This window comes from Ixodes scapularis, unplaced genomic scaffold, assembly GCF_016920785.2.
Source record: "Ixodes scapularis isolate PalLabHiFi unplaced genomic scaffold, ASM1692078v2 PGA_scaffold13__105_contigs__length_92229423, whole genome shotgun sequence".
NCBI classification, from domain to species: domain Eukaryota; kingdom Metazoa; phylum Arthropoda; class Arachnida; order Ixodida; family Ixodidae; genus Ixodes; species Ixodes scapularis.
In genome coordinates this window covers 49,302,841-49,319,604 of record NW_024609839.1, presented here as the reverse complement: position 1 = coordinate 49,319,604, position 16,764 = coordinate 49,302,841, and the positions used below count along the sequence as shown (strand labels likewise).

Below are 16,764 nucleotides of genomic sequence, written 5' to 3'. Positions count from 1 at the left end.
GGGAGATCAGAACTTTTCGAACCTCCAATTTTCTCGGTGTCTCCAGCCCACGCAGACACGCTTTCACGGGTTGGGAATGAACTGGGGTTTATATTTAGCTGCTAGCGTTCGAATCTTAAAGGCGGAGCTGAAGCGTCCTCCTTTAATTTTTTTGATTCGCGATTCGTTTTTCGGCGTTTCTATTGACCGAGCCTCAACTTTATCGGCTGGGCAGCGACAATAAGATCTCTAGGATTCGCAACGTCCAGCGTTTTTTAAAAGGCCACAAAAAAAGAAAAAAAACCTTTTTTAAGCAGTCTTTCTTGTCGAGAAATAAATTTTACGCAAAGACAATTTAGAGCAATACTGACGGCGCGAGATTTATAAAAAAATTCTTCGCAAAAAGTCCATGACGTCACGAAATGGTCACACACTCCTTCCACCTCAACGAGTAGGTCATATACTCACTCCACCTCAACGTGATGGCCAAGCCGATCCATCTCCCCTCCACGGGCCCGAAATGCCGACACAGAAAACAAGAGGAAAGGAGGTGACTAGCCACGAAAATTCCGCGACGTCAATATTGCTCTAAATATTTTTTTCGCGTAAAATATATTTTTTGACGCCTGTCCCAACAAAATTGCTTTAAAAAAAAACTTTTTTTTTCGTTTTGGTGGCCCTTTAAGCTGTCCGTGACAATAAGACAAGTAAGACTGCACTCACAATTGAAGCTTGAGTTGTCTCCGTTACACTCGTTTATCTTCTTGAGGTAAGCATCGATGAAGTCCCTATTCACGCCTGGATTTAGCGTCTTCGAACGTTGGTCGGCCTCTTTTCTGTAAGCAAGAGTTAGGGTGCCTTATTTTACTTGATAATTCACGGTGATACTAATCTGGACAAAATTTAGAAATGTAAAAGTAAATGCAGAAACGACGAGGATGTTCTCATACTGTCTCGGCCTGAATTTGTTAGAATAAGCAGTGTACATGAAATAAACTCTGTGGTTTCGTTTTGTCCGAGGATCTTATAGACCCTAGCTGCACACTTCTCCTGCTCATACTTGGGCCAGTGTGGCGCAAGCTTAGGACAAGCTTGAGCCAAGTTGGCTCTAGCTCATGCCAATCTGGCCCAAGCCTGGGCAGAAAAAGAGTGCTACCTGGGGACCGTCCCAAACCCGCCCTCTGGGCGCTGTCACCTTTGTCCCCGAAGCTGTGGAGCACGTTGTGTGCATGCGCACAAGCCCTCCTCTTAGAAGTATCGGAGGCCACGCACGCGTTCACAGGCTATTCACTCGTCATTTCTTTCCTGGGCTACGAGCGTGTGACAGATATATACTCGCCTGATAAACTCAAGCATACCGTCCGCCTGCGCACGGACGATACTGGATTTGGACGATGGAAGGTAGGAGAGAAGCTTGCGCAAGGCGGGCAAGAATTCCAAGGTTGATGTCAAGCTAGCATTCCGCGAAACTGTACTTGCTCCTTTGTCGAGGAACTTGCGCCTCGGATCATCGTAGCTGAAACGTTCTCCAAATATAAGTGCAGCAATGTTGTTGGAGACACTCGACGCAATCAAAGTTTCCATTTTTCCCGGTGTGCCATTCCACGATTTCAGGACATTGCAGAATTGGGAAATCTCCTCCTGTTGTCGCCAAAAAGCAAAAGACCGGTCAATGTAACTGAGTTTTAAAACACATAACGTATTTAGCCAACCCAACCGTAAAGATAAAAGTACCACGCGATATAATTACAAATTACGCCCTATTTGGTCAACACGTTTTTTTTTCTCTCTCTTTTGGAAACTTCGGTGAATACTGGTGCTTGTTGCGTGTTGTCCACACAGTTCGGTATTTAAACAATTCAACACCCGAGAACTTGAGTTTTATGTCACCTTTCTCAGTGGAGCACCGGGAGAAGATTTACAGTGAGTGTTAGGTCAACTTTCGAGTGTTTCAATGACTTAACAAAAGTGTCAGTCAAACGCTGTGAAAAAAAAAAAGCTGCTTCGTTTGTTGTTCTTAGAGCTAAATTTGAAGACAAAACAGCCCCACCGTTTGAGGTGGCCGTACTTCGCCTTCTGCCTAGTTGTGCTTCAACATCATCCTCTCCACGGCAGCGTACTTTATCTTCCCTAGAAACGTGTCACTCAGATTGGTTGGCTTTTGTCTTAAGCCCTCCTACCCCCTACTCCCTCCTCCTCTCCTGTTTTCTGCGGGAGAAACGACAGACGTTTCGCTGCGTGCTGAACGTGCGTCATCGCCTGCTCCAACCGATAAAAGGAAGCGCAAAAAAAAAACGCGATTCAACATTGCAATTTTAGTCACCGTGATTGGCTGTATTGTTGAGCAGAAGTGACCTGCGGTGGAGTAACAACGTTTTGTGTCATGTCAGCTCGTATTTTGTTAATTCTGTGTTATTGCGCTTCATCAGCCATTATACTCATAAACAGTTCGTAAGCAGCTTTCTGTTTATGCAGGTACTTCAAAGCTTGAAACATCTCAAGTCGCAACAAGTTACGCAAAATGTTTGTTTAAGATTGAACAATGCAATTGTTTTAAAAGCAATTTTACATTTAGAGTGATACGACGTGTACTATCGTTTTGGAATGAAATTTGAACACTGGAGCCCGCGGCCGTCTACCATTGCTGCGGCTCTTGGAAGCCACTAGAAACTGACAAAACTGTGAGATTGAGAATAAGGCGCAGCAAGGGTGTGCGTTGTACTCCGATGTGTTTGAACCTCGCCCATCCCAACCCAAGCTTCCACTCTGCGCCGGTGTTGTGCTGCCAGTTCGGCCACTGTTCGAATTTAATTCAAACCAGATAGTAGACTCAGGGAAAATTGATTTTTAGCAAAGCTAAGCTCCTACTGACACCGTGTCATTTTTTCGCACCCTCTTGTCAAAGAGAATATTTGCTGTGGTCTCTGAGAGCTGCGAAGCTCCTGCTTTAAGCCAGAGTGCTCTAGCCAATGCACTTTGCCATCGCGGGGTAAAAACAGACTCAAAGAAGTGATTTGGAGGCTACATAGTAATGCAAAGTGCTTGCCAAATCTACAAAGCTATATTGCCACACGCCTCTGCAAACAAGCTGAGCCATGGCCGAATGGTTATTGTCCTTGGCTCCTACGCAAAGGGCTCGATGTTTGACGCCTGGGATCGGACGCGTCTTGTTATTTCGGTAAATGTCGCGTTCTGGTGAATTCGAGGACATTGTCGTTTATTCTGGGTCCGAATATTCTACGCGTCGAAAATTCTACGCCGATTCTTCCAGAAGCTCACGCGTGAACATAAGGGGTTTCTCGTGGCGAGGCAAAGTCAGTCTCGCCCCAGCACTCGATTCTGCTGTCACGCTTATCGACTCCTGCGACGCTAATCTTTCTCTATTCTTGTTTTGGGCACAAGTTCGCCCAAATAAACGTTTAGTTTGTGTCACTTTTTGTCGCCTCATCAATTGTCATTCGTGACAATATCACGCTACCAAAAAGCTTTCCTAGACACACCAGGATTTTCTGAGATAGTGGTGTCCTCCTCAATATTTTCTAAGAGAATTGAGAAGTACGTCATTGTTTTTTGCGAAGCGTGTGGGAGAATCCAACTGTTTTCCAAAAGAGACCTTGACCCTTCAAACTTATTTTAGAGTACCGCATCATAGCACAGGAAAGGCAATCCAGAGCGATAGTTAGCTTCAAAGTGCAAAATAAGAAAACTCGGCAACACGGTCCCTCAGAATAAAAGTGTATTAAAAATGGTGTTGATTAAATTTTGTTTTATTTCATATATCAAAAGATACTGCACCTTTATATGTTCTTCCATGCTCTTCTTTCCGTATCCAAGTTCTTTTAACACGGTAATGCAGAACTTGCGGTTGTCAACCCATGCTTGTCCATTCATTGTTGCAATTCCTGTAAGTTGTTTTATATTTATTTTCAGACTTGTAGAGTTCTCAGGGCAAATGTTTTCAAGGCTCGCTGCACTCAAAAGAAGTTCAGCTTAATCTCGCACTTTCAAGGTTAACTCAGCCGAATGGTGGAGCGTAACAAGTCGTTCCCTCGCATTATTATTGTCAGCAAACTCTCTTAAGCCTTGGAAAAAGCACACCACATTTATCAATGTGTGATTTTCATCACCTTCATTGACTACACTACTAAACTCGGCGCATAGACAAGAAATGCACTTCAAGGCCGAAATTAAGGTGCCTCTGATATTCCCGTACTCAAGCCCCGCTCATAGTTTCATTAAGACGACCTAACATGAACTTTACATTAACTTCTCTCGATAAATGGGCTCAAACAATTAGCAAGAAACTAAGAGAGATCTACGGAATGTCTGGCTGTTTGCTGTCTCACTACGTGTTGATCAGAGAATCATGCGTTTTGAACGAGCTGCCGCGGGCATTCAATGGGTCTTATTGTCTTATGGCCAGTGTCGGCGGCAACGCGTTACAAGTAACGGCGTTACCGGAAGCGCGTTACTTTTTCCGGTAACGTAGTAATGTACTGGTTACATTTTCAGAATAGTAATGGGCAACGTACTTACCTTACTTATTTCGAGTAAGTGTCACGTAGTTGCGTTACTTGTTACACATTCTTCTCAAGAGTTAGATTACACTTCAATTTTTTTCGTGTTTTCAGGCGCCAAATCACACAAATTTCGCGTCTCTTGCATTTTAGAGCGCACCTCTTAGGTGCCCGTTTCCGTGTTTCGCGACATCGACGTCGCCGTCGGTGCCGGCGTCACCGCGCTATATTTAGCGGGGAAATTTGACGTCACGTGACCTCAACGCCGATTCAATTGCCTGCTAAAATTAGCGGGGAATTTCGTGATGTGCAGGAGCGTGATCACAATTTTCCTTCTAAATTTAAGGGGGTACGTTGACGTCCCATGTCCTCAACATATTTTCAATAGACCGATCTCATTAGGTGCTCGGCGCACGCGTGTCGCCGCCATAACTTTAGTTCGCAGGAGGGAGACGGCAGTGCATGCGAGGGCTCGCGCCATCTCGTGCTCTACACGCGCACTCTACACACTCAATGCATTGCGGCAGTGGCGGCGTAGTCAAACTGGTTGGTGAGATCGCTCTATTCCCTAGCGGGGAAACTGAATTGGTTCTGAGGACACGTGGCGTCAATTTTTCAGCTAAATTTAGCGGGAAAACTGTGGGAGGAGGGGAGGGTATGCAGGAGGCGGAGGGGAGGGTACGGAGGAGGAGGAGGAAAGGAGGAGAAGGAGGAGGAGAGAAGAGAAGAGGAGGAGAAGAAGGAGGGAAGGAGGAAAGGAGGAGGAGAGGAGGAGGGGACGGTACGGACCCTCCTCTCCCCACCCTCCCCTCCTCCACCTCAAGAACTGCGCTGTAATTTCGCACTACAGAGACTTGTAAACGTCTTTCATATTTTTTGCGTTTTTGCTCGTGAGTATTAAGGTGGAAGCATAAAAAGATAAGGTAGGTATGTTCAATTTCTGAATGGACATAATGTTTCTTGAAATGTGACGCTTATGCATACCTCTAACATCAGAGAGGAAAATGTGTTAATTCATGATTAAAATATCTCGCAAATTAACGTGCGTTACTTCTTAACGGTAACAGTAACTGTAACGCGTTCCTTTTATTTTTTTATGTAACGTTGGTCGGATGTCCGTTACTTTTATTTGCAAGTGACAAGTATCGTATTTCTTTCTTTTCTTCCCGGTATCGCCTTCGACACAGCTTACGACTTGAACAAAACCAATAACGCCTTTGAGCAAAGGTTAACATATTCAAGACGAAACAAGAATGGCAACACGTCATGAACACTTCGATTACGTCCAACGAACTCACCATCAATTCCGACGCGTTTCAACAGAAAATTTGTAGGACGTGCCAAGAACTCGTCTTTGTTCAATCCTTCTTTGATCGAGTCCAGGTCATTTAGCACAACGACATCTTCCGATCCTAGTTTGACTCTGTAACAACATAGATGGAGGTTATTTTCATATCTGGAGCAAGATTTTATTTCATTGTTTCATTCACTTCATATCACTAGAACGCGTGAATAGTGTTATCTACCGGAGTCAGTATGCGACTCAATCTTTACAATACATCGAATATGAACCACCATTTTCCATGTAGCGACTTTTAAAATGGCGCTCACTTTTGAGAATAATCTATTGTGATATGACTGGTTTTTGGTTCCCTGCTTGTGGTTTCTTGAGGTTGTTCCTTGCACACACACAAATGACGACCGTCAAGGTTCGTTGATGGAGTTTTAAAAACGGTCGATTCTCTGCAGATGCGCCGTGAGCGTGGTCAAAGCATATTTGCTTCATACATTTATGTGCTTCAAACAAGTCTGCAGACAAACCTTGTACGACCAACCAATGTGGCAAGACCTTCGTACAAGGAAGAAACAGGTGACGTCACGTCATGTGACCTCAGATGGAGTTGGCAGACCGTCTTTTGCATGACGTATCGGAAGTGTGGCAGCGGCATTGCAGACCAATTTCTGGCTGTACGTTCGTGTAGGCCACTTCAAGCGTGCCGCACGCAAATAAATAGCAGTGAATCCTGCGACAGCGCAGACTCTACAAAGAGAAAGCACGTTTGCGAACACGGGAGTGAGTCTGACCTGATGATGGGTCCGTATTTTGCCGCGAGTTTCTTGTAGGTAACCTGGGGACTGGATCCGAGAAATGGCAGGTAACCTAGGACAGGGACACCAGTCGGCCTCGGAGGTAGCGGCCTGTCCTGAATCCTCGCCTTCCCCTTTTTGAGGCACAGCGCTCCGATGACCAGCGTTATCACCAGGCCAAGAACGATGTCTTTTGCCACATAGAAATAATCTTCGCGAAAGACCTTCAATAAAAAAAGAAGAACCACGAAAGCGCTAAGTATTAGGATGCCGGATACACAGATGAAAAAAGAAATTACCCCCAACCTATGCCTTTGAATTTCTGCACTGCATAAAAAGAAGTATTCAAGACGCGATCGTGACGAACTTGTTTGGGAGTGAAGCACATGTTAAAAATGTTGGATTAACCTAAAACTGGAGTAGAAAAGAAACATCGAAACGTAGAATAGGCAGAAAATTTATACAGGGGACGCCGTCCTGTCTATTTTCTCTTTCTTCTGCGTTTTCATGTTTCTTCTCTATCGCAGTTTGAGCTTACCAAGCAAGGTTAACATTCACGAGCTCGCCTGCACCCTTACGATATTTTCTCTGAAGCACATGTTGTTTATAAATATCTATGCTACATTTAGCGCGGTACATAACGTTCCGTGACGTGGCCTCACGCGAGACAAGGACTGGATGCCTAGGTGTCATGTTTTCACGAAACCTACGTCACTTGATTTGAGGTCACATGGCGTAACGTCACCGTGTGACGTGATCTGACGTCACATGACGTCAAGATACCTGGCGTCAACTTCGCCGCAAAATTTACCCGAGAAATTGACGTCACAGTCTTAACTGGTGTCTTATGGTATCTCGCGACACTATGACGCTACCTTGCCCCTATTTCTCACAAAATTCAGCTGGAAAATTGAAGTCACGAGACCTGAGATTAGGCGACGTTGTCACGTGACGTGACGCTCGGCGTCACGTGATTTCATATCACGTGATGGCAGGTTCCGGTACTTCAATTTCCCCACTGATGTTTGCGGGCAAGTTTACACCACGGCGTCAAGTCGGGGTGCCACGAGATTTGATACGAGGCAGCCGTTGTCACGTGACACAAAATCACTATCTTAAAAGTTGGTGTAAGGTGACTTGACTTCACGTGGCACCAGTCTCCCCGCTAAATTTAGCGGGGAATTGCACGGACGAACGAACGGACAGACGGACGGACGATTCAATTTCTGGGATTTGGGAGTTCGTTTAAAATGCATTCTACTCTTTAATTAACCTGCTCTCCGAAATTTCCAGGGTCTCATCGAATACCCCTGAATTGGCGTATATTTTTCTTTTCAACAGAAAGTATATGAATATTCCAATATAAAATTTGGTATTAAAGCAAAAAATGTTGCTCCAACCATATCTCGAAAGGAAAACATAGGTTTCAAAACAAGCTGTTTTTTTGTTTTTTCCAGGTTGACTGAGAGCATGAGGAGCAGCAGCAGCTCCTAACGTCGTTACCTTCAAAAAGTAAAATACAAAAAACATTTATAAAAATTAATTTCGTTTCTATGGAGACAGGCATCTTTTCAGCTTTCTCGTCAGGTCAAGGACGTCATCCACGTACAAAGCGGGCAGGGCGCCGAGGGACCCGTTTGTTTTTCCTGGCGTGTTCCGGATTTGCCATGACTCCAAGACAGGCCTTCTCAAAGTTATGACTCTGTCTCCATCCCGTGCACATACTTCACTTTAAAGTCTGAGCTTTTTCAGGCATGTCAGTGGCACTCTATTGTGCGCATCTATCTCGGTCGCGATGGCGAACCTCACTATGGAAACAATGAAACAGAGAGTGCTAAAGTCTTTCCCCAACAGCCCCAATTTATCATGCGCTATGTGGATGATTGTTGGTACGTTTCCAAGAAATCAGACGTTAATAATTTTCTAGCACGCATCAACTCCATCGAGCCGGCGTTTCAGTTAACCCTGGAATGCGAGACGGACGGCACCTTGCTGTTCCTCGATGTGCTGGTGAAAAGGCGATGATGGGACGATCTGAAGTTTACGGTGAACAGAAAACCAAAACATACCCAAAGTTGTGCCTGTTTCTTAAAAAAAAATGCAATGGATTACAATTACAAATTAGACAGCATCAAATGTAATGGAGTGCCGATAAAAATTACTTCCGCTGGAAAGTAACGGATACGGATTACTTACTCGTTACGTTACAAATTACTTTCGTGTTACTTTTCTCGAACATTTTTCAAGAAAGAAATACACAATATTGAAGTTTTCAAAAATGTGCCGCAACATTGCTTTCTATTTTTCATACGCAAGCGTTATATGGTAGTCCTAATAAAAAATAAAATATTTAATGTAAGAGAAAGAACGTCCGTGCATTCAGTTCACCTGCAAGGTGAAAATGCGGGGAAAGCAGCAATCTCTTCCGTCATGCCAGTACCTTGCGGCAACCGGAAATCATCCTTGGAGTTCTGTCGACAGAGCTGGCTGTGCGCATGCTCAGTAACAGTGTCTACCTCCGCTAGGATATTCACAGGCAAGGAACCCATCTATGAAAGTTCCCTTTTGAAATTGACCTTTCGAACGCAAGCACAGCTTATGCATGAACGAAGTATAGTTGCATGCAGTACTGAAAAATGCCTGGGCGCTAGCGCTCGTTTCTAAGCTTTGGTGCAGCGGGTGTTCGCACACTCGGAGTGCTCCAGCTTCTGCATTATGCTCATATTTGTTTTTAATGTAACGCGTGATTAAAGTAATCCGTTACCAATATTTTGTACCGAAATGACATCGCAAATTATTGTCACAAAAAGTAACGCGGCAATTACAAAATCACTTAAAGGTAATAGATTACAAGTAATCCGTTACTTGTAACAGATTACTTCCAAAGTTTGCACAAGCGGGACCTTACCTCGATTTTGAATCCAACGGCATCGCCCGACACATCGTCCGACGCCAAGTTCTCGGCAGGCTAAACTAAAAGTCACTAGAAGAAAGGCGGCCCCATCGAGTCGAGCGCATTAGTGTCCTTTACACAAAGGGAACCAGGAGAGCGTTAGGATAAGTACTGGGGAAAGAAGGAATTCCGGTGGCCCACAAGCGCCGTCTCTACACTGAAAACAATCATGTCAAGACCCAAAGGTCGTCTGCCAAAATAAAAAGCACAAGGCGTGGGTCGCACGATTTATTGCGCAGAGTCGTAAACTACATCGGCGAGTGGAAGAACTTGCCCGAGCGAATCCGCCAACAGAAGAACGACCTGCAGAAGTTGGAACGTGCACGCACAGCCATCGGCGAACAGTGCGATACCCCTAGAAGGTCGCATCGACTTCGCCAACCCGCACGAGATTGACGCAGAGCCAAATGTCCGAAGAAGGCTTTTCTTGTATGCATGGCAAATGCAACACACGCCAGGTAACATAAACATGTCCCCGGGGAAGTTGCCCTCCGTGTAGTACGCACATGGCCTGTATGACCTGACAAAAAGCTGAAGAGATGACACTCTCCATAAAGAAAAAGTATTTATATGTCTTATTTATTTATTTTTAATGTCGAAGATGACGAGGTTCGGAGCTGTTGCTGCTCCTCATGCTTTCAATCACCCCTGAAAGAGAAACCTAGCTGACTTCGAAACGTCGGGTTTCCTTTCAAGATTTAGTTGGAGTCATATGTGTTTTTGTCTTTAATTCTCACCCAACCAGACAGATTTTTGCCGAATGTGTTTGCTTTCAATAATCCCAGACACGTTAAGAATATTTGAAGAAATTTTGTGAATACTGTCTGGCAGCGAAAGGCTGATTGCTACGGTTAAACCGCCTTTTTGCAAACATGATTCGATAAATTATGTTTTATTGCGGATACACAAGTTCGTCATTTGTGGCGCCGAACGATACTCCTTTCGCGTGATTGGAGTTTATCTTGTCAAACGAAGGTTTCTTTCCAAAGCACGTAAACATGACAGCTGATAATACTAGCGGCGAAGTAGATTTGCTCAAGGACCTGACATGATTCTAAGCGGAGGCGAACGGACGACAAAGGAGGCAAGGGACAAACACATACGTCTCAATTGACTTGGCTCGTCTTTTCGGAAGAAGCAATTCTACTTGCTATCATTACGTTATGCGCAGCCAACACTCAGCTTGGGAAACGAACCAAATGTTTTTACTGCGCAGACAAACTATTTTGAACGGAGTATATATAGCACACAAACTGCTTTAAACAAGCTGGATATTAAAAAGAAAAAGAATAACTTGATTGTCGCTACCTTAAAACCGAGCAAACATTTTTTTTTTTTTTTCAATTTCGAGCGAATTTTTGCGAATATGCGACGCATTCGGAAAAACGCGGAACAGGGTGCACCCGAAATAAAAAAAAAAGAGTTTGTTTTTGTTGCAAAAATAAAGAGCGAATCCCCGAACAGTCCGTCTATACGTCAAAATGTAAAGCTAGCGGCCCAGTCAAGATGCAAAGTTTCAGAGTTTGCCATTTTCTTATTCAAGCTTTAAAATTGATTTTCGAATCTTTTAAATGGGAAAAAGGATGGCCGACGACCTCCACGAATACATAGAGGTGAATGACGCCGGCTACCGGAAACGGGCCTAATTTTTCCATCAAGAGTTTCAAACAAGGCCGGCTAGCGCCATGGCGATGCATTTTTGGCAGTGTTAGAATTGACATCATCGGAATACAGCGTTGGCTGCGGTAAAACTTAAAAAAAAAATTGTACTGCTTTTCGTTTAGTATACACAGTATTTAGTTTTTTTTCTGAGCGTGTGGTATTTTGACGTAGTAACAATCAACTCTTTGCGCGTGTGTGTTTTTTAGAGCGCAGCTCTTAGGGGCCCGTTTCCAGCTTGAGCGGCGTCCGCGTAACCGCGAGGTCACGTGACCCCCCCCCCCCCCCCCGAGGTCACATGACACCCCCAGGGTCACCTGACCCCTCCTCCCCCCCTCTGTACCCGTCCCTCCTCCTCCTCAAGAGCTGCGCTCTAATTCAGCGTTACAGGGAGTTGTAAACGGCTTTCACTTTTTTTTTTCAATATTCATTAGCTAAAAGTAGTTTATGTCCTGCCCTTCTCTCGACAATGTAGACTAAGTGTCTACTCTTACATTTACACGATGTAGATGTGAGACAGCAAACTACCCTAAATCTAGAAGAGTCGTTTTTTTCGCCCACAATGTGCGAAGAAACGAAAGAGAAAGCTGAAGCACGGACGCGCAATGCGGGTGGAATGGTGTCGTCACGTACCGGAGGGCGGAGGTGCCGACGTGGTTAATGCTCATAGTCATCGTGCTTGGCGTCGTGGATGCCTCTGACGGCCGTCACAAGTGCTCGGTGATCCGTAAAGTAGGTGGGTAAGCGCGGTGAATGTTTCTAAAACCATCCAATATTACGCGTAGAAACCGGACGCTGCCAAAGTGGGATCTCGCATAACGCGAGTAATGTTTGAAAACAAGTTTTTCAAGCAGACGCCACGGAAGAGTCTCTTTTCGTCGCGTCGCTACTGGTAAGATGCCGGCGTGGCCAACGGGAAAGCCCGACTTCTCTGGCCTCGCGCCAAGAGCTTACAGAAGGGTCTTTCCGTACCGGCGAAGATTCGAGACGAAGTTAAAAATCTCTGCGAAGTGTCGCCCGTAAAGCTGTCGCTTTAAAAACTGCATTTCTCGAGAAAACAGACGTCTGAGAGCGATAAACACAGCAATGACAAGACAGGAACGAATAAAAGACGAATACTCACCTTCCAAACAAAAGATGGTGAATAGGACTCGTACATCTCGTCGTCCATAAAAGAAAAGGATAGGATCACACAGCTCCTTGGCGGTCTGTGGCGGCGGTTGGTTGGATCGAAGAACCGCTTTGTTGAAACCACGAACGAGTCCCTTTGCTGCGACGTCCTGTTAATGTCCTTCCTTCCTTCCGAGTGTCCTCAGCGCTTTGACGATATCACCAAACCAGTCGTTGACATTAAAGGGACTTCCATTTGCCCCTGTAGAGCCGTGTCTTCACTCTTCTGGATAAGATATACACTTTATCACTCGAATCAATGTGTCAAAACAATTGTTTTGCACGGGCCGCTTTCGTCGTATCTTGCGGGGAAGAAAAGACATAAAATTTTTGTGGCTGCCTGATAAAACTCCTTCCGAGGCTGCATGATATGAAAGATGTTCTCTTATGTGGAGTAGAGCCACTAAATAGGTCGCGCTTAGAGTATTGGCACTTCGTTCCCCGAAATGTCCGAGGATGCCGCCATTTTAATGCTTCGTGCAAAGCCGGAACAATTGGCCATCGTTAAGATTCAAAAATGCGAAGTCCTGCGCTTATAAAGACGGCGTTAAGAGGATCAGTTTATATATATATATTTTTTGTACATCTATCGAAGACCGTTTTAACAATTCTGGAGGACAGAATAGAAATTCTTGCGATCCAGATAAATCTTGAGACATAACTGGCAACAATAATTTAAACCACCAAAAGGTGGCTGAAGTGGCATCACTTTGAAGCGTGGTTTATACAGTGGCTCCAGTGTAGAGTACGTAGCACCCAGAGTCGCCGAATGTCTCCGAGCACCACATTCGATACATGGCTTGAGCTGATGTCACATCAGCAGCTATTGTGGCGGAGCCGCATATTGGGAGAGTTCGGCAATTCATGGGTTTGAATAGGCGAGCATCTCAGGGCCAACCACGCGCCGCGAAACAGACCCTAGCAAAGGTCACGATCTCTAAAAATGTGAATCGACTAACTTTAGCCGTCTTAGAGCCAGTTCACACACTTGCGACCTCTTAGAACCGAGTACCTTGGAACCTCTTAATATCCCTTACGACGAGAGGACATACTGGCGCCATCTATTGGGTAGCAGTGTAAACTTGGTGGTAGGGCATATTTTCTATTTCTCTTGCGCGTTATCCTTTCTGTCTTGGCTCGGAAAGCATTTATCAACGTTGCACACGAGCCTTTCTTATAAGTATTCCGCACATTTGATCGCGGAAATCCCGCAAAGCCTTTGATCTTCCGAAATGCAGTTACAAGGTCACAGCATAGATGGCGCCAGCGTGCCAGTGTGTTATTTTGTCCTAAGAAATTTTAAGATGTTTCAACAGGTCTCGTCTCTCTCAGTCGTACTCGGTTGCAAGTGTGTAAACGGGCCTTTAGCATCGCTCGAGTAAAAAGGTATAACCCTTGGTGACTGAAAAACTGGCGCATGTCAGGTTTTCGTCACGTCTATATTCAACGGCAGAACAAACGAATGGGCGCTCCAAACCAGGGCGGACTTGCTAGAAACAGCGTCTCAGCTGAGACTAGGGGAAAAAATGAAAGCCGTGTACAAATCCCTGTAACGCCGAATTGGAGCGCAGCTCTTGAGGAGGAGTAGGGAAGGGTACTGAGGGGGGTCACGTCACCTGCGGGTAGTCACGTGACCCCGGAGGAGTCACGTGATCTCGGGGGAGGGGGTCACGTGACCTCGGGGGGGGAAGGGGGGGTCACGTGACCTGGGAGGGGTCACGTGACCTCGAGGGGGTCACGTGACCTCGGGAGTCACGTGACCCCCCCCCCGGTTACGCCGACGCCAACGGCGACGCCGACGCCGCTCAGGCTGGAAACGGGCCCCTAAGAGCTGCGCTCTAAAAAACACGGCCCAAAAGTTACTAGATTACCTCAGTTGTGGAACTCCCGCGGAGAGGGGTACCTACCCCCCCCCCCCCCCCCCCCGTCACCCACTTCAGTTCGCCTTCCGTCGTTCAAAGCGCCATCTAGACGTTTGTTTTATAACTGTGCGTTCCATAGAGCAGAGCTGAAACGCCATCTACAGGCCGTGCTTGAAAACGTACGCATTCCATAGAGTACACTAGGCATGGAGACATAATTATCGGCGAACACGTGTCACTCGTGTTGTAAGGATGTTTCCTTCGTAGGTATGCATGCTTCGAAAACATCTGCAGTCAGACTTTGTATAACCAGTGACACGAAACCTTCATATAAAAAGCACCCCTCAGAGCAATGGCCGCAGACTGTCTCTTGTATGATGCATAAGCAGTATAAGCGCGACTTCAACGTACAAAACCAACTCATCTGGCCTTTCAGCTGCCTCCGGCCGTTTTTGACGCCTTTTTTTTTCCAAGTTTTCGGGGTAGTTCTAGTTCGCCCTTAAAAATGTCTATAAATAATAATACGTTTTCTCTTTTTTTTCTCGAATTTTGGGATGTCTTTTATCACTTTATTCCCCCTCCACCCTCCCACCCCCCTCCCCCCCCCCCCTTCCCTCCCTCCACTCCCCTCGAAGATCGGTGTTTGTGGTGTCAATTTGAGATCTGGGACAAACAATCGGCCTTCAGTGGTGCTTGTGTTGAAGAAAACAGTACACGGACATGGGATTCCCCACGCTCCAGGCAGCACACGCGTGACTCCAATGTTGGGAAATCGTCCAGGCACTCGTGAGCAAATAAAACGGTACAGTGGACATGTTTTTCGAAGAAGGAAACAGCCTTGCGGACAGTTCCATGGGGCAGCGTTCCAGATGAACACAGAATAAAGCCACAGACAAAGATTCATTTCAACGAAGCTTGCGATTTTCTTATCCCAGGCTCCAATTCTGGGTTCTACGCTGTTCCCCGAATTAGATAAAACATATTCGGTGGTTACTTTTCAGGGTTTACCGGAATTCCCCGAAAACACGAAATGCTAGTTATGAATAGGGTTCCGTGTTCTGGGTATTTTTCGGTTGAGTCCGAGAAATAGGGAGTTTTATACCCTAGCAACACTAGCGCTCTCAACTGTGATTAAGCCAAAGATCGTAAACAACTTCCAAATCTCATTCAGCTCAGCTATGTAGTCCGGTGTTACATTGTGCATAGGTCTAACAACCCCAGTTAAGAGGCGCGTCAAGGGACACAGTTGAAACCAAAACGAAATAAAAACTAGTGTCACATCACCTTTTTTTCAAAAAAGTGATGCGAATTAATTATATGAACACTTTTCATTAATTATAAACGTTTAAAACAAAATAAAATTTCCTTCTTTCAATTTAGATTAAATAAACGATAATCAGTACGTTTCACAGGATTACAAGCAACAGAGACAGATTGAAAGTCTTATCGGCAAAAGGGGCTGAGGTCCTCGAGGGCACAAAACGACGACTCGAGGGCTGGTGGCAGAAAAATAGAGAAGTCTAAGGAATGAATTCTGGCTAGAACGGAGCTCGGACATTGTTTTTGTTGTTGCTTTTGTTATTGGGCTATGAACGCGTTGGCGCATTCCCAAGAAGGGGATTGGCCAAGGATCGACGAGTCCATGAAAAGTAGGGGACGTATATAGTTGTTAATTTAGAAAGACTATTTTGTTCAAGACTGGAAGGCTCTAGCAAGTTAACCGGGTTTGTTTTTTTTCGTAATATATTCATGTATGAGGGAGCAAAGGGCGTTGCTTGTGGATCCAAAGAACGTCGCTCCAAAGGAAAGGATACTGTCAGTCGTTAGGGGGTGGCCCAGTATCAAAAAAGGCTGTGTCAAGAAACGCTGGCGCTGGACAGTGGTCACCCAACGTTAGCTCAACCCATATAAAGGGAAGAGCCAATATAATCCAATACAAATCAAATCAAATTTCGCCGAGATTTGGATTCCGCGAAGTGCCGTGATCGTTGTAGCGGAAGCTCTAGCCTTGTATCATACCTCTTCCGACAATATTTGTGGCACGATACTTTCTAGATACATCCCCCAATCTTCCGCGATAGTAAGTGTTTCGCTGGCGCTGGCCATGGGCGGCGATGCGGCGGACTCCGCCATCTTTAGCTCCATCAGGGCGAACCCTACTCAGTTAATTTTTATTATTAATAATAATAATAATATTTATTTTGGATCAGGAGAACCGCGCCGCCGCAGAAAGGCAAGTGGCCCATACCATGGAGTCCTACTGCACCGCATCTAATGACGATGTGATGAGATTGTGTACAGATGAATGAGAGGTGCTGACGATGTCGAAATGGAGCTTGTGGGCGAGGGTGGCGGGATGATGTTACGGCTGATATGGGCCCAGCGTTTTTTTAGTGAGCTGCTCGCTGGGACAGTTTTCTTTCAGCTGGTCTCAAGTCTGGCTGAACCCAGGGAATTGAGGTAGACCAGCCCAGCTGAACTCAATGATCGTTGTTAGCAAGTCAATTACAGTTGGTGCCGCCGTGTAACTCCGACC

At 45.5% G+C, this 16,764-nt stretch overlaps 1 protein-coding gene across 3 annotated transcripts in view; it reads right to left on the bottom strand.

Moving 5' to 3' along the window:
- Positions 1-12,579, bottom strand: part of LOC120842300 (cytochrome P450 2J2-like) — a 31,200-nt gene extending 18,621 nt beyond the window's left edge. Inside the window, exons 1-6 of one of the 3 annotated variants that reach the window (XM_040213350.3) lie at positions 12,320-12,579; positions 6,582-6,808; positions 5,795-5,919; positions 3,775-3,881; positions 1,319-1,620; positions 703-815 (exon numbers count right to left, since the gene is read on the bottom strand). In XM_040213350.3, coding sequence (XP_040069284.2) covers positions 703-815; positions 1,319-1,620; positions 3,775-3,881; positions 5,795-5,919; positions 6,582-6,808; positions 12,320-12,367 — 922 coding nt within the window. In that variant the 5' untranslated portion in view covers positions 12,368-12,579. Of the gene's footprint in view, positions 1-702; positions 816-1,318; positions 1,621-3,774; positions 3,884-5,794; positions 5,920-6,317; positions 6,338-6,581; positions 6,809-12,319 lie in introns of those variants that run through there. The other 2 variants (XM_042289889.1, XM_042289890.1) reach the window with 2 other exon arrangements.
- Between the last annotated feature and the right edge of the window lie 4,185 nt (positions 12,580-16,764).